The sequence below is a fragment of the Hyaena hyaena genome, unplaced genomic scaffold (genome assembly GCF_003009895.1).
Source record: "Hyaena hyaena isolate Hyena2069 unplaced genomic scaffold, ASM300989v1 scaffold_652, whole genome shotgun sequence".
Lineage (NCBI taxonomy): Eukaryota > Metazoa > Chordata > Mammalia > Carnivora > Hyaenidae > Hyaena > Hyaena hyaena.
In genome coordinates, this window is record NW_024081284.1 from 1,090,319 (window position 1) to 1,113,956 (window position 23,638).

The following is a 23,638-nucleotide window of genomic DNA, read 5'->3' on the forward strand; positions in this document are numbered from 1 at the left end:
TTTCTCCACATCCTCGCCAGCATCTAGAGTTCTCTGATTTGCTCATTTTAGCCACTCTGACTGGCGTGAGGTGGTATCTCAGTGTGGTTTTGATTTGTATTTCCCTGATGAGGAGGGATGCTGAGCATCGTTTCATGTGTCTGTTGGCCATCTGGATGTCCTCTTTGGAGAAGTGTCTGTTCATATCTTCTGCCCATTTCTTCACTGGATTGTTTGGTTTTTGGGTGTGGAGTTTGAGGAGTTCCTTATAGATTTTGGATATTAACCCTTTATCTGATATGTCATTTGCAACTATCGTTTCCCATTCCATCAGTGGCCTGTTAGTTTTATGGATTGTTTCCTTTGCCATGCAGAAGCTTTAATCTTGGTGAGGTCCCAATAGTTCATTTTTGCTCTTGATTCCCTTGCCTTTGGGGATGTGTCAGGTAAGAAATTGCTGTGGTTGAGGTCAAGGAGGTTGTTTCCTGCTTTCTCCTCTAGGGTTTTGATGGTTTCCTATCTCACATTCAGGTCCTTTATCCATTTTGAGTTTATTTTTGTGTATGGTGTGAGAGATTGATCTAGTTTCATTCTTCTCACTCAGCACTATGTCTTTAGGATTCATTCACGTTGCCATGTGTACAACTAGTACACACTTCTAACTGCGGTTTGGTATTCCATGGTCCTCCACATTTTAGCAATTCCTTCTCCAGATGGTTGCCCCCTAGACTCACACGGAATTTCCTTGGAGTATAAAGAACGGGGTTGATGGGTGGCGGTGTATTCAGAAAACTCCATGTGCTAATCAGAGTCAGATTACTCTCCAAAATGACTGTACCAGCCACACTCCCTCCAGCATATGGATTTCATATCTCTGTGTCTCTGACCTTTGACATCATCTTGGTTTTAGCCTTTTATCAGTCAAAAAATGTAAAGTAACGCCTCATTGCTTTATTTTGCAGTTTTCTGATAATGACTTTGTGTATATCTTCATATGCTTAGTAGCCTTACTGGGAATTCTTCTTCTGTAAAATGCTAGTTCATGTCCTGTCTTCATTTTGTATTGGGTTTTCTATCTTGTCTTAGTCAATTTCCTCCTCAACATGGGATAATATTCCCTTATCGGTTATAAATATTGCAAAATAATCTCCCAAGTTGTCACAGGTCTTTTAACTTTGTCCATGGTGTCCTTCATTCAGCAGAAATATGTGGATAAAATCAGATTCTCCAATTTTTTTTCCCCTTTAAGTCACACTTTTAAGTGCTGTTTGAAGAGTCAGAAAGTGGCACCAACCACTAGGGCACAAATATACTCTCCTACATTTCTTCTGTCACTTTTGTAGTGTTACCTTTCTCATTTAGGCTATTAGGCTATGTAAAGCCCATCTTTATGCTGAGGTGTACGAGATCTTAGACACAGGTAGATATGTATATATACATATGTGAATATTAGTCAGAATATTCAACTATCTTATGGTAATGACTCTATTCATTCATGGAAATATTCAACCAGTCAGTAATTCAACTATCTTATGGAAATGACTCTAAATACAAGAAGGCACTCTTAAGCACAAAGATTATAATTTTATTTATTTTTATTTTTTTCTATTTGTGTTTTTCAAGTTTTTATTTTAACTCCAGTTAGTTAACACACAGTGTTCTATTAGTGTCAGGTATATAATATAGAGATTCAACACTCCCATACATCACCCAGTGCTCATCACAATTGCACTCCTTACTCCCATCACCTATTTCACCCATCCCCCCAGCCACCTCCCCTCTGGCAACCATCAGTTGGTTCTTTATAATTAAGTCTGTTTCTTGATTTATTTCTCTTTCTCTCTTCTTTCTTCCCCATTTGCTAATTTTTTTTGTTTGTTTCTTAAATTCCACATATGAGTAAAGTCATTTGGTATTTGTCTTTCTCTGACTGATTTTGCTTAGCATAATACTCTCTAGCTGCATTCATGGTGTTGTAAATGGAAAGATTTCATTCTCCTTATGGCTGAATAATATTCATGTATGTATATATATATTCCAATTCTTCTTCATTCATCAATTGATGGACACTTGGGCTGCTTCCTTATCTTGGCTGTTGTCAATAATGCTGCTATAAACATTGGGGTGTATGTATCCCTTTGAATCAGTGTTTCTGTATTCTTTGGGTAGATACACAGTAGTGGGATTGCTGGATCATAGAATAGTTCTATTTCTAACTTTTTGAGGAACCTCCACACTGTTCTCCAAGGAGGCTGCATCAGTTTGCATTACCACCAGTAGTGCACAAGAGTTCTTTTTCCTCCACATCCTTGCTAGCATCTCTTGCTTCTTGTATGTTTGACTTTAGCCATTCTGACAGGTGTGAGGTGATACCTCACTGTAGTTGTGATTTGCATTTCCCTGATGATAAGGGATAATGAGCATCTTTTCATGTGTCTCTTGACCATTGTATGTCTTCTTTGGAGACATATCATGTCTTCTGCCCATTTTTAATTGGATTATTTGTTTTTTGGGTGTTGAGTTATATATATATAGTTACTATTTATATTCATACATTTTTGATACTAATCCTCTATCAGATATGTCATTGGCAAATACCATCTCCCATTCCACAGGCTGTCTTTTAGTTTTGTTGTTTATTTCCTTTCCTGTGCAGAAGCTTTATATTTTCATGTAGTCTCAATAGTTTATTTTTGCTTTTGTTTCTCCTGCTTCAGGAGACATTTCTGTTTGAAAAATTTTACTACAGCTGATGTCAAAGAGGCTACTGTCTGTGTTCTCTTCAAGAATTTTTGTGGTTTCAGGTCTCACATTAAGGTCTTTAATCCATTTTAAATATATTTTTATGGATGGTGTACAAAAGCGGTCCGGTTTCATTCTTTTGCATGTTGTTGCCCACTTTCCCCAACACCACTTGTTGAAAAGACTATCTTTTTCCCATTGGAAAAAGTCCTTTCCTGTTTTGTTAAAAATTAATTGACCATATAGTTGTGGGTTTGTTTCTGGATTTTCTATTCTGTTCTATTGATGTATGTGTCTATCTTTGTGCTTACAGTTTTATTTAAATGGCAAAAAGTAAATCTATAAACAGCCTAACTTTCAACAATGGAGAAATGGATACATAAGTTTATTTAAGTTAATATCTAATGTAAACATACTTCCAAATTATGGATGTATAGAATCTGACGTAAGATAACTAATGGCATAATATAAATAAAAGAATGATACACAATATTCATCATGGTTACAAGTATTTATAAAAGTATGCCTTAAAAGATGACTGGAAGATAGGACAATGAGATAGATCAACAAATGGAACACCTGAACAACACTACAAACCAATTAGACCTAACAGACATAGGCAATACACCCCACCCAACTACAACATAATACACATTCTTCTCAACTACACATGGAATATTCTCCAGTATAGACCACATGTTAGACCATAAAACAACTTTCAATAAATTTAAAAGGATCAAAGTCATACAGAGTATGTTCTCCGACTACAATGAAATGAAAGTAGATATCAATAAAGGAAGAAAGGTGGGAAATTTACAAATATGTAGAAATCAAACAACAAACTTATAAATATAAATGGTTTAAGGAAGAAACCACAAGGAAAAAAAAGAAAATACTTTGAGACAAATAAAAATGAAAACATAATCTGCCAAAATTTATGGAATGTGGCCTAAACAGTGCATAAAAGGAAATTTATACCTGTCCACACCTATGGTAAAAAACTAGAGGGTGTTATGCTGCGCAAAATAAGTCAGGCAGAGAAGGACAAATACCATATATTTGCACATATAGGTGGATTAGGAGGAAGTTAATGGAAGACGAAGCGGGAGAAGGAGGGGAAAAATAGTTGGGGAGACAGAGGGAGGCAAACCATGAGAGACTCTTGAATGCTGAGAACAAATTGAGGGCTGAGGGGGGTAGAGGAGAGGGGGAGGGGTGTGATGGGCATGGAGGAGGGCACTTGGGATAAGCACTGGGTGTTATATGGAAACCAACTTGACAACAAACTATTTTAAAAAAAGCAAGAAAGATCTCAAAAAAACCTAAACTTCTACCTCAAGAAACTAGAAAAATAAGAACAAACTAAACCCAAAGCAAGCATAAGGAAGGCAATAATTTAAAAATTAGAGCCAAAATAAGTGAAATTGAAAATAGAAGAACAAGAGAAGATCAGTGAAAATAAAACTTAGTTCTTTGAAATAATTAACAACACTTATAAACCTTTAGCTAGACTGACCAAGAAAGAAGAAAGAAGATTCAAATTACTAAAACCAGGAATGAAAAGGGAGACTGATCTTACAGAAATAAAAAAAGGGAATACTATGAACATTTTATGTGAACAAATTAGATAACCCAGATAAAATGGAGAAATTTCTAGAAAGACACAAATTAACAAAACCAGCTCAAGAAAAAATAGAATATCTAAGGAGACTCAACAAATAACAAAATTGGGTCAGTAACCAAAAAACTTCCCACAAAGATAAGCTCAGGCCCAGATGGCTTCATTGGTGAATTTGGCCAAATGTCTAAGTATCAACACCAATAATTCACAAACTCTTCCAATAAAGAGAAGAGATGGGAACACTTCCCAACTAATTCTATGAGAGAAATATTACCCTGAAACCAAAACCAAAGATATTACACACACACACACACACACACAGACCAATATTCCTCTGAATATAGACCTAAAAATCCTTAAAAATATATTAGCAAATATAATTTTGCAATATAAAAAAGAATTATCACCATGACCAAGTGGGGTTTATGTTAGGCCGGTTCAATATTCAAAAGATGTAAGGCTAGTTCAATATTTGAAAATCAATCAGTATAATACATTACATTAATAGAACAAAGGGGAGAAACCATATGATCTTCCCAACTGATGTAGAAAAGTCGTATGACAACGTCCAACACCTTTTCATAATAAAAACACCCAGAAAACTTGAATCTGAGCACTTCCTCAACCTGCTAAAGGGCATCCAATAAAACCCCATGGTTAATTTCATACTTAATAGTGAAAGATGGAATGCTCTCCCCTAAGATCAGGAATAAGATAAGTACGTCTCTTCTTGCCACTTTTACCTGGAGGCTCTAGCCAAGTCAACTGGGCAACAAGATGAAACAAAAGGTATCTAGATTGGAAAGGGAATGAAACTACCTCTATTCAAGATGACATGATCTTGTATATAGAATAACCTAATGAATCTACTAAGAATATATTAGATCTAATAGGCGAGTTCAGCAAGGTTGCAGGATACAAAGTCACATAAAAAGATAAATATATCTCTCTACACTAGAAATGAACAATCTGAAAATAAAGTTAAAAAAACAATTCCAACAGCATCAAAAATAATAAAATACTTGGGAAGAAATTTAACAAAAGAAGTACAAAACAGATGCTCTGAAAGCATCGTTTGGAGAAATTAAAGACAACTTAATAAATGGAAAGACATCCTATATTCACAATCACAAGACTTGTATTGTTAAGATGCCAATATGCCCCCAAATTTATCTATAGATTCAATGCAATTCCTATTAAAATCCCAGCCTTCCCCCCCATAAATTGGCAAGCTGGTCCTAAAATTCATATGGCAAGGGACCCAGAAGAGCCAAGACAATCTTGAAAAATAAAACAAAATTGAGAATTCACACTTTCTGATTTGAAAAACTTACTATAGAGCTATGGTAATCAAAACAATATGGAGCTGGCATAAGGAAAGACATAGAGATCAACAGGATAGAGTCTAGAAATAAACTTTTACATTTATCATCAATTAATCTTCAACAAGGATACCAAAATAATTCAATGGGGGAAGGCATAGTCCTTCAGCAAATAGTGTTGCAACAGCCAGATATCCACATGGAGAAGAATGAAGTTGGATCTGTAACTCATACAATATACAAGAATTAACTCAAAATGGATCAAGGGATAAATGTAGGATAAAAAAACTATAAAACTCTTAGAATGAAATATAGGTGTAAATCTTCATGACCTTGGATAGAGCAATGGTTTCTTAGTCTATTAGTCTATTTGTACATCAGTGTATTAGGGTATAGTAGAACATTAGATTTAGATTTTCTATGCCATATGTTTTCTTAGACACAAAGGATACAACTTACAAAGAAAAATAAATAAATTAGACTTCATCAAAATTAAAAATTTTGTGGGCACCTGGATGGCTCAGTCAGTTAAGTGTCCACCTCTCAGTTTTGGCTCAGGTCATGATCCACAGTTTCATGAGTTTGAGCCCCGCATCAGGCTCTGTGCTGATGGTGTGGGGTCTACTTGGGATTCTCTCTCTCTCTCTCTCCCTCTCTCTCTGCCCCTCTGCTGTTCACAGTGTCTCTGTCTCTCTCAAAATAAATAAGTAAACTTTAAAAAAATTAAAAATTTTACGTTTCATGGACGCCCAGCTGGCTCATTCAGTTGAGCATCTGACTCTTGATTTTGGCTCAGGTCATGGTCCAGGGCTGTGAGATCAAGCCTTGCATCGGGGTGGGAGCGGGGTTCCATGCTGAGAATGAAGATTCTTTTTCTTTATCTCTCTTTCTCTCTCTCCCTTTCTCTCTCTCCCCCTCTGTCCCTCTCCCCTGCTCACTCTCTCTCTGTCTCAAAACAAATATATATATAATAACTTTACATATAATATATAACTAAACTATATTATAACTAAACTATAACAAGTATAACTAATATATATATTTTATATACATAAACTAAACTATATTATATATATAAACTAAACTATATTATAACTAAACTATAACAACTATAACTAATATTAGTATAACTAATATATATATATATATTAGTATGTATGTATATATGTATGTATATACATATAGTATGTATGTGTATATATATATATATATGTGTATATATATATATATGGTTTCAAAGGATACCAGCAAGAAAGTGAAAAGACAACCCACAGAATGGCAAAAAAAATAATTGCAAATCATATATCTGATAAGCGACTAATACCTCTAATATACAAAGCATCCTAATATCTTAATAATCAAAGGACAAATAACCCAATTTACAAATGGGCAACAGATCTGGATAGATTGCTCCAAAGAAGATAGATATAAATAATATAAATATAAAATGGCCAATGAACACCACTGGTTTTTGGGGCAATGCAAATCAAAATCACAGTGAAATACCATTCCATCCCCACCAGGATGGCTACGATAAAGAAATACGGACCATGACAAGCGCTGGTGAGGGTGGGGAGAAATGGAACCCTCGTGTATCACTGAGGGAATGCAGAATGGTACAACGCTTTGAAAGCAGGTCAGCCTTTTCTCAAAAAGGTAAACACAGAGTTAGCATATGACCCTGCAACCGTATTCCTAAGCAAACAGACAAGAGAACTAAAAACGTGTCTACACAAAGATCTGTAAGCAATGTTCACAGCAGCATCCCTCATCGTAGCCCAGAGTGGGAACAACCCAAATGCATCCACGATGAAGGCACACACAGAACGTGGTCTCTCCATACAGCGCCTGTGATCCAGCCACAAGAGGGATGACACAAAGGAAGCCCTGGGATTTGCACACACGGACAAACTTGGAGAATGTGAGGCTGGGTGAAAGAAGTCAGACACAATACAGACACTGTATTGCTCCACGTATATGAAACATCCAAAGAGCAAAGTCCAGAGACAGAAAGGAGATCCGTGGTTCCCAGGGGCTGAGGGAAAAGGGGAATGAGAAGTGGCTGCTAATGCTAACAGAGTTTCTTTATGGGGTACTGAGAATGTTCTGGAATTAGATGGTAGTGATAGGACCGCATGTGAAATGACTAAAACCCACTGGATTGCACACTTTAAAAGCGTGAATTTTATGGTACCCGAGTTTTATCTCAGTACAATGGAAGAGGAGGAAGCAGACAGGACGGGGGAAGTGAGAGAGAGAGAGACACGGCCACTGTGAAGGCTGGAAGGAAAGACACCAAGAGAGAGGTTGTCTCAAGTGAGGTGAGCACAGGTGACTATTCTATCTTTCTAATTGTGACCACACACTGTTTTGTTATATAATAATAATAATTACAAAGTCACCTCCATTCCCCCCTCCCCCCAGGATGGGACTGAGCATTCCTGGGATGCACATCTTCCTGGGACGTGGTATGAAGTCACTGCCATCCTGGCAGCACTGGACCCAAGAGTGGGCTCTGTCAAACACACTTCCCATTCTCACGGTCTCCTCACTTTGAGCTAAGGCTGAGGTCCCCGGGGCTTGTGGCCTCTAGCTGTCCACTACCTGCTGCCGCCAGGCCGCCGCCGGCAGCCCTCACGTCAATTCCCAATTCATCGCTCTGTTTTCCAATGAACCCAACTTCTCGCTGCCAGGAAGTCCCTCCTTCCAGCTCCTGTGGTCCCAGGCTGCAGGGTATGTGCGGAATTACCCGAGACACGCGTACAGATAAATCATTAGGCACTGTGCATCAGGGGATGTTCACCTGGAAAATTCTTGCAACAACCCAGGGAAGTAGCTACCACCAATGTTATCTCCATCTGGGGGAGAAAACTAAAGCACAAAGAGATGGAGAACACACTCAAAGTCCCTAATTGTGTTTGTGTGTCAGAATCTGAACCCAGGCTCTCAGGCCCCGCTGCCTCCACTCTTAACCATTCTGCTATCCTGTCTCTCCGCAGGTCTTGTCCAAAGGACTTAAAGGTTTGACAGAAGACCCAAAGCAGCTCTAGATTGGTGGGTTATATGCTCACGAGGGGAAATGGTCTATTGTTCTTTCACGTTTGCAGTTTTTTTCCGTGCCAGCTTTTATCAGTTTTCTGACAAATTAACGCCACAGCATTTGTACAGCACATGTAACCAACTCCTGATAACAGTGTGCTTTGCAGGTCTTCTGGGCAAGGTCAACACACGTGGGCGGGGAGCTCACAGGCTAAGGGTTCAGACGTCCGTTTGAGGGGCGTGGGAGGAAAAATTTACTGTCAAAGCAATTAGTACCTGTGCCCAGAACAGCATTCTGCATTCTTGGCAGTGAATGGAAAAAAGTACGCACCCCACTCAGCGACCCCTCTGCTCACAGGGGAACCAGGCCGTCTAAGTCTGGCTCTTAAAAAAAAAAGTGATTTGCTGTTAGTCTCATTGAGACACATGAACAAGAGTGGCCCCGATAGTCTATGCTATGTGTTAGGGTCACAGTAATCTGAGCCTAAAAAGGAGACAGATGCAGCATACTCAAAGCCCCCAGTCAGGAGACACGTGTGGGAAGCCGCCAGCTCACCTCCCACCACAGGTAATGGGGGGTAAGTCTGCCCCTTTCATACTGTCACATGCGCTTACACACACGGTTCTTCTTCATAATTGGGTCCTACTATATGTAATGTTGATAACGTTTACTTTCTTTTATAAAAATATTTTTAATTTTTTTATTTTAAAAATTAAAAAATATATATGTTTTAACTGAGAGAGAGAGAAAGGCAGAGGAAGAGCAGGGGAAGAGAGAGAAAGAGAGAGAGAGAGAGAGAGAGAGAGAGAGAGAATCCTAAGCAGGCACCACGCCACGTGGCTTGATTCCGTGACTCTGGAATCATGACCTGAGCTGAAATCGAATGAGGCACTCAATTGACTGAGCCACCCAGGCACCCCCTATTTTGCTTTATAATCAGTACTATTCTGGTTTCTTCATTAGTGTCACTTTTAGGTATACTAGAATTATTGCTAATGTTTGTTTCCAGTTTTTTTGGTAAACACTGTAAATGAATATTCTTATAGCCATAGCTTTCACACATTAGTGATTAAGATTTGAGGATGCAGTCTTGGGTGTGGAATTGCCGGGTCAAAGGTATTCACACTCCTAAGCGTGAGAGCACGCTCCCTAGAGAGTTTGAGCAGGGGAGCGAAGTGAATCAATCTGGATACTTAAGAGATCAGGCTGGGTGCTCTAAGCAGAATGGAGGCACAGCAGGAGGCGAGCAAGGAAGGGGGACCGCCCCCCACGCGGCAGAAGGGGACAGGCTGGAACTCAGAGGGGATGCGGGGTACAGGGGTTCCGAGATGTTCTGGCACAGAAGCGACAGGATTAATGGTCCGGATGTGGGAGTTTAAGGAAAGAGGAAAGGGAAGAGGGACTTCCAGGTTTTGTTCAACTGGGTGGGCGTGGCGCGGTCTACCGAGGGGGAAGGCTGTGCGGGGCGCAGGTGTGAGGCCCTGCGGAGCCTGAGCGTTCTGTCCCGGCTGTGCGTGTGGGACGCCGCCCACGGTCCGTGTGGAGACACGGATGGGCAAGGCGGGCAGCTCAGGGGGGAGGTCAGAGCTGCAGGTAACGCTTCTGGATTCCTCTGAGTATAGACGGCGTCTAGAGTTCGGGCTTAGATGGGACCGCTGAGGGGAAGCTTACAGACAGGGAGCTGCAGGTCCCTGGGTCCCAACATTCAAAAGTCTGGCCGGGGAGGAGGCCAGCAGACGGGCCTGACGGAAGTAGTTAGTGTGGTCGGAATAAAAATCAGGACAGGGTTTTGTCTTTGATTTTGTTTAAGCCTTGAAGGCATTTTATAGTGGTGACAGGTGTCTGGGTTCAGGAATAGGCATGCAAGGTAAATGCGTGCCATCCCCTCTTCAGCAATCACTTTTTTCAGCAACAGAATTCTATTTTTTATTTCTTGGTTTGACATGGTGCTTTCTTCTGTATTTGATTTCTGGTTTTCTTGGGAGATATTACTGGCTCCTCCAGTATTTCTTCAAAATGCTCCCTTTCTGGGTGGTTTCCTCAGAGACCCCCTTAGAAGCCTCTTCCGCCTCCTCAACCTCCTTAAAGGACAGCACAGCGTATGAGACTTGGAAGGTTGTAGAACTGAGGATTCTAGGTGGGAGCCAACAACCTGGGCCTGGGCAGCACTATGGCGCCCAGAGAGGTCCACTTCCTAACGCCCAGGAACTATGGATAAATTATGTTTTACATGACAAAAGGAAATTAAGGTTGCCGATAAAATTAAGGTTGCTAATCGGCTGACCTTAAAATAGGGAGAATACCCTGAATTATCTGGGTGCACCCTGTATCTCCCATGGGTCCTAAAATCTATAAGCAGGAGACAGAAAAGTCAGGAGATGTGAGTGCAGAAATATGGCCACAGAGACTCAAGGCTCTGACGACCGACAAAGAGGGCCTCTAGAACCTAGACAGGGTAAGGACACAGACCCCTCCCCAGAGCTTCCAGAAATGGGACACGGCTCTGCTGACACTATATTTTAGCGGCTGAGACCTGCACCTCACCTGTGACCCACAGAGCTGTAAGGCAGCACATGTGGTGTTTGAAGCCACCACTTTCCAGGGAATTTGTTACGGTAGCAAACAGGAAATTAATGCAGCAAGCACTGCCCCCCAGATACAAGGGAAAGTGCGTACAATAGGGAGAGAGAGTACCACTGCGCCATATGCCGCGGAGTTTGGATGCCGTGACAATGGACAGTGACTGCTGAATTGAACAACATGGAAAGTGCTGGTGACCTAGATAGGAGCCATGTCCGTGCAGTGGTGGGGAGGGGAGGGGCAGACAGCAAGTGCGGACCCGAGCTTTGGGGGGGGCTCCCTGTTTTAGGGTTCAGAGGAATGGGGGCATAATTTCAGCAGGAGATGAAGGTCTAGAAAGGGCCTGTGTAAACATGCACATACAGTGGGGGGCTAACAGGTGCCAGACTGTGTGTGTGTGTGTGTGTGTGTGTGAGAGCGCGAGTGTGTGTGAGAGAGAGAAAGACAGAGACAGAGACAGAGCATGTGCACACGGGGCTAACAGGCAAGGAGAAAACTGAAGACCCAGGAGAGAGAGGGCCACCGGCAGACGTGAAGCCCCTGAGAAGTCCCCACACAGGTGCCCTCTCGCCCGAAGCACTCTGTGATCCCCCATCCGGTCACATCTACCCGTCATTCCTGCAGCACTCATTCTGAAACAGTGTGTTAACATGTAGCTTTTCTACAGTTAAAACCCAACGATCATCAGTTAGAACAGAAACACACTTCTGAGTATGCCCAAGCCCTTGTTGACTCATACTTAGACAAGCCGTTCTGGAGGAGGAGGAAGCAGAAAGTAGAAGTGGGGCCAGCCTACTGGCAATCAGACATACATCGCAGCCTCCTATCGATGCCAGAAAGAGCTGTGGGCTTTGAAGTACTTTATTTCCCAGCCAAAAAGGTGAGGCTTCATCATAATCGTTCAGAGGCTCATGTACACGAACATGTATCTTGCGTAACTTCACAAGCACAGCATCCAAAGGAGCTGTCATAGCCCCCCACCCCTGCCCCTGGCTGGCCACAGGCTTGTCGCAGCCACCGCCTCAATCATGTACATGTCCTCTCGTCGGACTTGGCTCTATCTCACCCATCTTGCCAAGGCTCCTCGTGAGATTAGAGAAACAGGCTGAAAAAAGGACACCAGGATCAATCACGGCAGAGTGTATTTCTCAACCCCAATGGCACTTACCTAGTTCGTCTTGGCAGAAGCTGTCTGGGGGGTTCACGTACTTCATGGTGCTCACATCCAACTTCCAGTTGTGCTTTGTGCACCTGACAGACCTGTGTGGAGAAAACACTGCACTGAGGTTTGTGAGATGGTGAAAATAGAATTAATCTCACTAAGCTTATGTGCATTATTTTGCAATGAAATTAAATGAGCGGCTTGAGCACCAACTATATGAGAGGGAAACTATTAATAGATGAATAGTCAGTACCCAAGGGAATATATAATCATCATCAGTAGGTGATTTAAAAAATGAAGCTCAAAAAATAATAAGTAAATGAATAGTGACATTAACTTCCAGGTCCTACAATGACACTAAAATGACGGATCAACAGAGCCAAGAGAATACAGTGGTCTTCAGGGATGGCTTGTTAGAGAAGAGCCGATGGGAGCCAACACAAGGAAAGGATGGAGTACTATATAATATACGTTTCTGATCTACGACTCTTGACCTTTGGCACAGTGTACCAGACCTAACTTCAGCTGAAGTATTCATGTTTCAAAGACGAAGGATTTCCTTATAGCTCAGAATTTCAGGGCCTGGTTGCCAGATAGAATAATGCCCCAATTAATATGAACTACAGATAAATAGTGAATATTTTTTTAAAATACGTACATCTCACACAGTTTGAGATACGCTGAAAATCTGTTGTTGATCTGTAATCCAAATTTAACTAAAATTTCTGTACTTTTGTTTGCTCACTCTGGTAGCCGTAGTCCTGAATGAGAATCAGGCTGTAACAAAACAGGATGTGTACTGATTTTCTCTTTCCATTTCTTACTGGAGCGTTGAAAAGTGGGTGGGGGCTGAGACATAAACAATTCCGCTTTTTTCGTGTTTATTTTGCTAGTGTTTATAGCGAAGTCTTTTCCTTGAATAGTTTAAAGAATTTAGAAACAAAACCAAATATGTCTCAAACCAGAAACATGAGAGGGTGTGAACTAAAAATGTGTTTTATTATTTTTTAACAGTTTTTAAATGTTTACTTATTTTTGAGAGAGACAGAGTGCAAGCTGAGCGGGGTGGGCAGAGAGAGAGGGAGAATCCAAAGCAGGCTCCAGGCTCTGAGCTGTCAGCACACTGTCAGACACAGGGCTTGAACTCATGAACTGTGAGATCATGACCTGAGATGAAGTTGGACGCTTAACTAACTGAGCCCACCCAGGAGCCCCTAAAAATGTGTTTTAACATATAATGGAACTCTGCTGATTTTTTTTAAGCTTCTTTATATCTACAATTTTAAAATATTCTTTTCTCATCAGCGAGTAGCCAACAATTGTGAAAATTCAGAGAAAACAGCCCAAATCAGCTCTTCGCCACGCTGGACTATAGAAGGAACGGCAGTGGGAACGTGAATGCTCCACAAACGAAGTGGGACCATAAATCCTGAGGCGGAAGTAGACAGGCAGGACAGAATGACAGCTTCGCACCCAAGAGGCCCTGTGAAAAACGGTTGCACTTGAGAACCGAGAGCCACAGCTTGAAGGGGCTGCGGTCCTGGGTTGTGAGTGAGGAAGGAAAATGGCTGGGGGCAGGGGGAGGGGAGAAGAGGTAGGTCATAGTTCTTGACCGGATCCTGGAAGGAAGAGATTCTTCTGGCGAACGGCTGCAGGAGAGGCTGCAGAACAGGGTGGCCAGATGTGGGGGGGGGGGGGGGGGGGGGGGAGGGCGGCGTAGAACCGGCTCTGGGAATTCGGTTTCAGCCAAGAAATGGTTGGTGAGCTGCACGTAGGATGGAAGGTGAGGGACCCGGGATCCCCGTGTGCAGGAGCCGTGTCAGGGGCGGAACTGGGAGGGGAGAACGGAGGCCCCGACAGGCTGGGACATCTGTCCGGGTCGCGGAGCTGCTAAGAGCCGGGGCCTCTGAACCGAGCTCCGGGAGAGAATCACTAAGCTGTGACTCGTCCTCCAAGGGCTGGTTAGGGGGGTGCGGTGGGAACGGGGAGCCGCAGAGACCCGAAGAGAAGACGAGCAGAGTGTCCCCACGCCTTGGGACGGGACGTCCCCGGGAACTGCCACCAGGCGGCCCTGCGTCAGGTCCTCCCGACCGAGTCCAGTGGGAAAAGGGAATAGAATCAAGACTGGGCTGTCAGCAAATTATCAAGAGGTTTTCCAGGGCACAGCTGACCGTGAAAGTATGTTCCGTGCAGTACTTGGACACATTTGTACTAAAAATGTACTCACTGTTTATCTGAAATGCAAATTTAAGAGGGAATCCTGTATTTTAGTTTTCCCAACCTAGCAACTTCATCGGAGGAGCCCAGCAAGCAATAGGTTCAACAGTGGGGGTTTTTTAATATGTAAAAAAGTCTAATAGTGTGTAGACTGGGGCCTGAAACTAACCATTCACAGGAAATGCATAGGCGAGTGTGAGAATGTCCTAGCCCCTAGTGATGGTCTCTGCACAGTGAGCAGGGAGCTTCTGAACAGCCACCCGGCTCCCTGGGATCATCCTGGTCACACATGACCTGATAAATGGGACTGAGAACACAGCGGGAGCAGAAAGCCCAATATGGGAATGACTAGCATCGTTCAGGTCAGGTTAGGCTGAAGCAGAGCTTGAACGTGGGGCCAATTTCTCAGGCACTGGTGCCAAGAAGCTGGCCAAAAACAAGTCGCCCCCACCCCTCCCCCTGCCTGGCTCCGCCAGGCACAGCTGTTATCTCTTTGGCAGTCGCTGGGAGCAAAACAAAACCACCCTCTTCTGGCATTGCTCCTGTGCCTGGGAGGTGCGAGTGTAAGGTGAAGGTTTAATCAAGGGGCCGGGGGCACCAGCAGAGCCACAGTCCGGGCAGAGACGGTGGGGACACTGTCCTTTCTGTTTAATTGCAATGAGGCTGGGGAGGGGGTGGATTTCTATCTGCTCGTAAGCAGGAGCTGGAAAAACCCACCGATCACACACACACTTCCAGGGCAGGGGCTATGCAAGCAGGCACGCGCACCCCCACACACTCACTCACACACACAGTGGGAGCTTTTATCAGGCCCATGAGGAATCCTGATGTTCTCCTGAGAGACAGGAAAACTGAGTAAAGGTCATAAAATGTCGAGATCAGAGAGATGCCCTAAATGAGCGCACGTACAAATTATGAATGTGCTCGGGGAAGGAATCTGTCGATGGGCTTGTTCAGAAGTTCTAAATGAGTACAGCCCTGCCTGCCACAGCCTGACCCTGATGGGGTCACCAGTGAGAACACAAAGAACCCTCGGTACCTTCCGTCTAAATCCTCGATGTCTTTTATGAACAGGCCTCCTTGATGCTTGCACATGTTTTTGCACGCTCTCACGCGACTCTTACTCTTGTACAGGATGTAATCCTTGCCCGTTTTCTTATTCCGAAAGAAATTGATTCCTTCCTTCAGATTAGCAACCTCTGCTGGTGACAGACACAACAAGACTTCCGTTGTCTGCTCGATGCTGTGAAAAGGCAGACATTTGGGGAGGAAAGGTTAGTTATGTTAGGAGTTAGGAGAGAATCCTTTAGAACTGGCAGCTCAAAGCCTCTTTTTACTGCAATATGCTTAAGCCCCGCCCTCTCAGCCCCAGGCTTGGCTGCCCCCCCTTGAAATGCATGCTCTGGTCTCTGCTTTCTCCAGAATCAGTGCCCCTGTCACTTGCCTGCCCATCGTCTGCAGCTGCCTCTCCCTGGGAATCCTGAAAGGATGGTAGGTGAGCTGCTAGCTTCTGTGGCTCATTTCCGAGATATGAGACAGAGGATGTATATGCACACAGATTCGGTTACACCACTTCCTCTGCCGTTTGGGCTCAGAGGCAGAATCCTATTGGGCTCCAGGAACCCACCCTATCCTGTCCACCTTCTGCATTGAGATCTGACCCTTTTGCTCACAACACGGTGTAACTTTCACCGTTAGTCTGGTTCACCAATCTCCAGGTTCAACTATAATGCAGTCGTTCTACCCCAGCCGGGGTCAAGCCTCCAAAGCCACCGCCAGGACAAGCCTGGCACATCTGAATGTCCCCTACCTTTCTGGGGAACATTAGAACCTCTTACTTGGCACGGTGCCTGGTTTGCTTACACACAGATGCTTTTCCACTCTCTCCCCCCATCGCTTAGTGGACTGCCTGCCACGAGGTGTATCTTTACCCACTAGCTACTTCATGAATTAACTTTCCCATGGAAACTCCATTAGAGTGATTTATATATAACAAACAACAACAACAAGCACTCCAGTAGCAAAGGAAACAGTTGATCTTGCGTACTTTTTTAAGGAAACTACAGAAGTTACACTTTTCCGACCCCAATTTCTAAACAACGGTCTTTCTGATGCAACTCTGAAGCATAATGGAATACAAGTTTTGCCAAGAGACGTTTCAACCTATCTTTTTACATGTACTGCAGATATTTGCATGGTTTGAGATCTGGGTGCGTGTTGCTTAATTTTACATCCTGTTCCAAAGCCAACGTGGTCGAAATTCTCTCCATGTGTTGACTTAGAATGGATTCAGCTCAAGTACATTTGTGGCGTTTTCACTTTCATTTTAGAAGTCCTGCAAATTTCTTAAAGCGGGAAATAAAAATAATTTTAAAAATCGCACCAAGATAGAGAGTAACAGGAAAGCTACTTCCAAGTTTGAACTGACATGGCATCGTTCTGTAATTGAGTATAACCCGGTACAATCCACTTTTTCCAAGATGGTGCCTGCCATCACTTTTGTCCCAAATGGCTAGTACTTCTGTTCACAACAGATTCCAATATTTCCCAAAATATTTCTTAAATGTATTTGATAGGGTGGAATCCATTCCATGCCGCATGAATTTCTTTCAACTTTGCTCTTCTGAGTACCAATATCTGATGCCGAGCCCAGCCAAGACTGCCACAATCCCTGGAATAATTAGCCTACAGGTATAAAAAGAAAATCTCGCTAACTATCCTGTTTTACTTGATTGAATGACTCGCTTAGCCAAAGTCCTGTGTCAGGTTGTAAGGCTTTCCACGCACCATGTAAAGCAGGCTGAGCTACCTACATCTGTGTCCATCCATTCTGTGAGAAGTCATGGTGGAATACAAGGCAAAAGAAAACATGTGATGGTCGAGGGTTGGGACCAACAGCAGAGGGACATCAGAGCTCACCTCCTCCCAGGGACTCAACAAATCCACAACTATATATGGACTGCTTCCCTTGGAAGGGGCCCTAGGGACTGGAAGGACAGAGCATCCACCTGTACTGAAATGGGGCAGAAGAGGCGGAGATCTGGTCTGTCTCAGGTATGGGACTTTCCCTGGGGAGTAAGAGACTCGGGCTCTGGATTGGCACCATGTTGGTCCAGCACAGGAGAAATGAGCCCCCCTAAACGCTAGCTTTAAACACTCACAGGCAATACATCCAGGACAATGATGAAACCGTAGGGAAAGGAACATTCTAAAAGGGCTCACATCGGATTTAAAAGTGCATGCACCACAGGTGAGGGACACCCACTTAGTAACCTTGGAGTACCCGCTGGAGAGGCAAGAGACAGCTGGCCCTCTCCCTGGGGACCGAGACACACTGGCAGCAGCAATTTTTGCTCTCATTCTGCCATGCTGTGAATGAGACCGTGGGTCCCGTTCTGGAATCCTCCCTCTAGACTGTTGACATCAGGCTGAAAGGACCCCACAGCCCTGCACCTTGGCAGACCTCATGCCAACAGGACACCACCAGCAGCAGCAGCAGCACGGCCACAGCAATCCTCCTTGGGCTAGGACAGCCAGCTGGGCTGGAAACCAGCCCTTCCCACCAGCACATGTGCTGCAGTCTCAGCCAGGTTCACGGTCAGCCACAGGTACACCCAGACAAGTCACCACCCTCTAACAACAGGGGTGTGCAAGTAACCCACACAGGGACGTCACTAAAGCACTGGTCTCTGGTGTCAGAGGACACTGCACACGTGGGTCCCACAGGACATCTCCTCCTTAAAGCCATTCTTGCAAGAGTGGGAGGCATAGCTGAACTATCTAATCCATAGAAACCAACAGAGAGAGTTAGGCAAAATTAGGAGACAGACGATTATGCTCCAAACAAAAGAGTAAGACAAAACCTCTGAGAAAGAACTAAACAAGAGATAGGCAATCTAGCCAATGAAGAAATCAAACTAATGACCATTAATGTGCTTACAAAATCTGGGAAGGGAATGGGTAAACACAGTGAGAACCTCAACATAAAAAAAAAAAAAAAAGCAAATATAAGAAACTAAAAGTAGACAGCTATATATACAGGTTACCATATACAAACCTCACGGTAACCACAAACCAAAAACCTAAAAATAGACACACAAAAAGTAATAAGAGAGGAATCCAAGTATAACAGTAAAAAAAGTCATCAAATCACAAGGGAAGAAAGCAAGAGAAGAAGGAATACAGAAGAACTACAAACCAACCAAAAAACAATGAACAGAATGGTGATAAATACATACCTATCAATAATTAAATGTAAGTGGACTAAATGCTCCAATCAAAATACAGAGCATGGCTGAACGGATGAAAAAACAAGACCCATCTTGGGGCTCTTGGGTGGCTCAGTCAGCTGAGCCTCCAACTCTTGGTTTCCACTCAGGTCATGATCCCAGGATTGTGGGATCAAGCTCTGCATCGTTGCTATAAGATTCTCTCTCTCTCCCTCTGCTCCTCTCCCCTACGCGCGCGCGCACGCGCACACACACCCACACACTCTCTCTCTCTCTCTCTCTCTCTAACACAAACAAAAACCCCATATATATGCTGCCTACAAAAGGTTCATTTCAGATTAAGACACACAGACTGAAAGTATAAAAGCCTGGAAAAAAGCTTTTCCATGAAAATGAAAAAGAAAAGAAAGTAGGGGTAGCAATATTTATATAGACATAATAGACTATTTTTTGAAAGTCATAATTCATTTCTTGAATGAATAGTATATGCAAGAATACCAGTAAAAGGAAACTAGTACTACAACCTTCAATTTTGAAAATAAAGCCAATAAACCAGGAACAAAACATACACGACAAGAATATTTGATTTCAACCCATAATGCATTCCTTATCTATAAATTAACCTAATTGTCTGTTAGAGCAAAACTGCCAGGCTTGGTCTAACCTTTAGTGTTTTGCAAAAAAGCAACAGCATTCTAGAATACTTTTTTTTGAGATATTTTAGATTCAAACATCTGTTCAAGCACATCGATTCTGATTCAACAGGAGATCTCCATATTCGTCTTTCTCTGATTGACCTATTTCCCTTAGCATTATACATTCTAGCTCCAACCATGTTGTTGCAGATGGGAAGATTTCATTCTTTTTCATTGCTGAGTGATATTCCAGTGTGTGTATGTGTGCATATACATACATACACACACACACACATACACATATATGTACACATGTGTATGTGTGTGTGTGTGTGTATATATATAAATGTGTGTCTATGTATATATATATATGTATGTATACGTATGTATATATTCTTTATTCATTCATCAGTCAATGGACATTTGGGTTCTCTCCATAGTTTGGCTATTGTTGATAGTGCTGCTATAAGCATTGGAGAGCGTGTACCCTTTTGAATCTGTATTTCTGTATCCTTGAGGCAAATACCTAGCAGTGCAATTGCTGGATTGTAGGGTAATTCTATTTTTCGCCTTTTGAGAATCCTCCATACTATTCTCCAGTTTGCCTTCCCACCAACAGTGCAAGAAGTTTCCCATTTAAAGAACATTTCTTACTAATAATTCCAGTAAGGCAATAAATGCTCCACAATAACCTTTGACATATGCTTGCAAAGATAACACTGTTTAATATCAATAATGAAAACAAAGCAAAAAAAGAAGAGGGGGAAAGGAAAGAAAAAAAAGATGCTTCAAAATTTCAAGCTAAAATATGCATAAAAGATAGTCGTGGCAGTATTTTTTGAAATGATGTACATGTCATGTACTCAGCAATGTCATGCTTGTTAAAACTACAGTTAAGGACTTACAAGATGAGCAGTAAATACACTGCTGAGGTCCATTTTGCTGCATATTCATACCACAATGTAATTTCTACCCAGAAGATGATGATGCTACTTGGGAACATAAGTACTGTACCATTTTTACAATGTAAGGCACTTTTTACTCCACATATGACAAAAGCATGGATGGAAGATCAAAATATTGGAAGTTTATAACCAGAAGTGATTTTTCATATGATTTCAATTTACATTTCAGCTTTTAACGGAAGACTGTTTAGTCGATCACACTGCAGTGAGAAGGGTGGGCAACCAGCCACTTATTCTAGCCAACCAAAAGGTCAAGTGTTATTCTAGTTGCTAGTGGAAGAAAAAGAGCTGAAAACACCCATACAAAGTTATACACTTGATTATATAGCAAATATATCAACTAACAGCTATAGTATTTGAAGTCCATGATATGATTATGGACTGGCAATTATTACCCCCAAGCACCTTCCATTTTTCCTAAGAACATCATTACAGTAGTTGTCCAGAAATGAAGGTGCTCTATTGTTCCATGAGTAAGTCTGTGGCATACCATGTAAAAATGATCAAGACACAGTGATTCAAAGACCTAAAACAGCAGGTTTCAAGCTGGTATAAGGGAATAAAGCACAGATCCTTTAGGAAGAGTCACACCACATGGTAAATGAACATCTAGATCTGTCATTGCACTTCAAGTCATGGTGAATTTTGAAAATTCATCTCTGTCTCTCTCTCTCTCTCTGTCTCTCTCTCACACCCACACACACATCCAATAGCATATTTAGGACAAAAAGAAAAATGCACATAGGGAAAACCACTAAAGCTAACTTCCTTCAAAAAATAATAAAAGATAGGGTGCCTGAGTGGCTCAGTCTGTTAAGCATTTGACTCTTAATTTTGGCTCAAGTCGTGATCTAACAATATGTTAGATTGAGCTCCACGTTGGGCTCTGTGCTGACAGCACAGAGCCTGCTTGGGATTCTCTCCTCTTTTGTTGCCCTGCCCCACTCACACACACTCTCTCTCAAGATAAATAAATAAAATTTAAAAAAATAATAAAAGGTGGTTAAAATAAAGCAATAATTTATTCAAGTAGATATGTGAATACGCACTTGACAAATGGGGCCTTAAGGGACTAACAGTTTAAAAATAAGAATCAGTCTTTAAGCACGGTGTAATTTTCTGCCTATTACATTATTTTTACTTTAAATATATTGTTTTATTTATACTCATATATGAAAACATGGCTGTACTACCATGTTTCCATACATACCAATATTGGAAATAGAATTCAATAATGAATCACTTCTAAATTTCATAAAGAAGACACAAACATTGAAACACTGATGGCTTATAAAAAGTGGAGTGGAGAACAAAACCATTAGCTAGCATTTTCATTTTCATTAAAGAGTAGCACTCTCTGATAAGAATCAAATCAATTAGCAATATTCATCTGTACTGCAACATAACGTACACACATAAAGGTTAGTGATTGTGCTGATTTTACTACTTTTACTAAGCCATTTTATCTTCCTCACACTCAAAGCAAAGAAATAAAACATAAAAAAAAATAAGTTCTTATTATTATTCACAATAGAAAGGGTCTGCTTCATTCTGCAGGCCTGGGCATATTATGTAACAGGGAGGACTTAGTGGCTCAAGTGGTTCAAAGTACCATTTTGATTCTGACCCACTGAATAGAATCCCATACGTATTTGGTGCCTAGACCAAGCACACACAGGGACTGTGATGTGCTGAACCATTTCTGTGCCATCACTAGATCTCACTAAATACAAAAATACCGTGCACAAGAAAGGATAACAATAAGTCCATAAACTATATCTATAGGCTCTTTCTTTCATGTAAAGTAGAAAAAGGGGCCCTTTCTTGAGTACATGGATACAAGTATTGCTGTGTCTCAAGATTGCTGGATTGATGCTGTATCTGTTATGATGAAAATAAGATGTACATCACAGCTACTTCCAGATTAAGAAACTTCCACAATTTGTCTCAATTCCTCAAACAATGGAACAAGTTTCTTTTCTAGTCTGATAATTAGTCCTCTATTGATTGGTATTGCTGCTGGCTGTGAAACTCACCCCCAAAGGTAAACGATTGTATTGAACCACTTTGTAGGTGTTCTAGTAACAGATGATAGTTTTTTTGGTTTTTTTTTGAAAGTCCAAGTTTTCTCTCTTCATCTGTTTGTAAGGGCAAAAGTAGTTAAGAAACCAGGTTCAAAAGCATGTTCTAGAGCACTGTCACAGGCCACTTTAACAACAGCGCTCCGTCTCTATCTGTCCCAACAGTAGTATGGAGCCCTTTGACACTAGTAATTTGTTTTACACAGGAACTGCTTTAGGTCATCTGCCAAGATGGACCTCTTTTTCCCTCATGATAAATGTCCATGTGTGGCTTTCTGAGCTCTGGTGTTTGTCAGCTGTAAATTCAGGTACAGCTTCAGATAGTCTCCTCTGAAAGCCATCATCACATGATTTGTCTCCACCGGTTACATGTTAAAAAATATTTTTCCATAAGCTGTAGAATATCTTGATGTAAAGTCAGGTTAGTATGTTACTTCTTATTTGCTAATCTGCTTTAATGTGGTAGGCCAACTAATAATTCAGAAATCAGAATCTTTACCCTTGATGTTGAGGTCTGATGGTAATATTAGGCAGACTCCAACTAATTTTTTTTGTTTTGCCATAAAGAAATAGATAAATGTGCTTTAGCAGGCAAGTAGAAGAAAATATCACAAGCTAGAAATGCCAGTGTGAAAATCTTTTCTGAGCAGTTGGGTTCTTAGGCTTTCAGACATAATAGACTTTAAAACAAAGGCTGTACCAAGACACAAAGAAAGACATTACATATCGATAAAGGGATCAGTATTAACACTTGTAAACATAGCACCCAACATAGAAGCACCTAAATATATAAAGCAAATGTTAACAGACACAAAGGGAGATACTGACAGTAATACAATAGTAGGGGACCTTAACACCCTACTTACATCAATGAATAGATCGTCTAGAAGACATTAGCTTTAAATGACATTTTATCTTTTTAAAATTTATTTATTTTAAGACAGGAAGAGAGAGAGAGAGCATGAGAGAGAGTGCATGTGCAAATGGGGAAAGAGCAGAGAGGGAAAGAGAGAATCGCAAGCAGGTTCTGCACTGTCAGTGTGGAGCCTGATGCTTGGCTCAAAC

At 41.9% G+C, this 23,638-nt stretch overlaps 1 protein-coding gene and 1 pseudogene across 2 annotated transcripts in view; both read right to left on the bottom strand.

Moving 5' to 3' along the window:
- Positions 1-16,180, bottom strand: part of LOC120219835 (cytidine monophosphate-N-acetylneuraminic acid hydroxylase) — a 72,413-nt gene extending 56,233 nt beyond the window's left edge. For both annotated transcript variants that reach the window (XM_039216715.1, XM_039216714.1), the window contains exons 1-3: positions 16,108-16,180; positions 15,703-15,906; positions 12,453-12,544 (exon numbers count right to left, since the gene is read on the bottom strand). In XM_039216715.1, coding sequence (XP_039072646.1) covers positions 12,453-12,544; positions 15,703-15,906; positions 16,108-16,115 — 304 coding nt within the window. In that variant the 5' untranslated portion in view covers positions 16,116-16,180. The remainder of the gene's footprint in view (positions 1-12,452; positions 12,545-15,702; positions 15,907-16,107) is intronic.
- A 6,236-nt stretch (positions 16,181-22,416) lies between these two features.
- LOC120219832 lies at positions 22,417-22,820 on the bottom strand (annotated as a pseudogene).
- Positions 22,821-23,638: the final 818 nt, after the last annotated feature.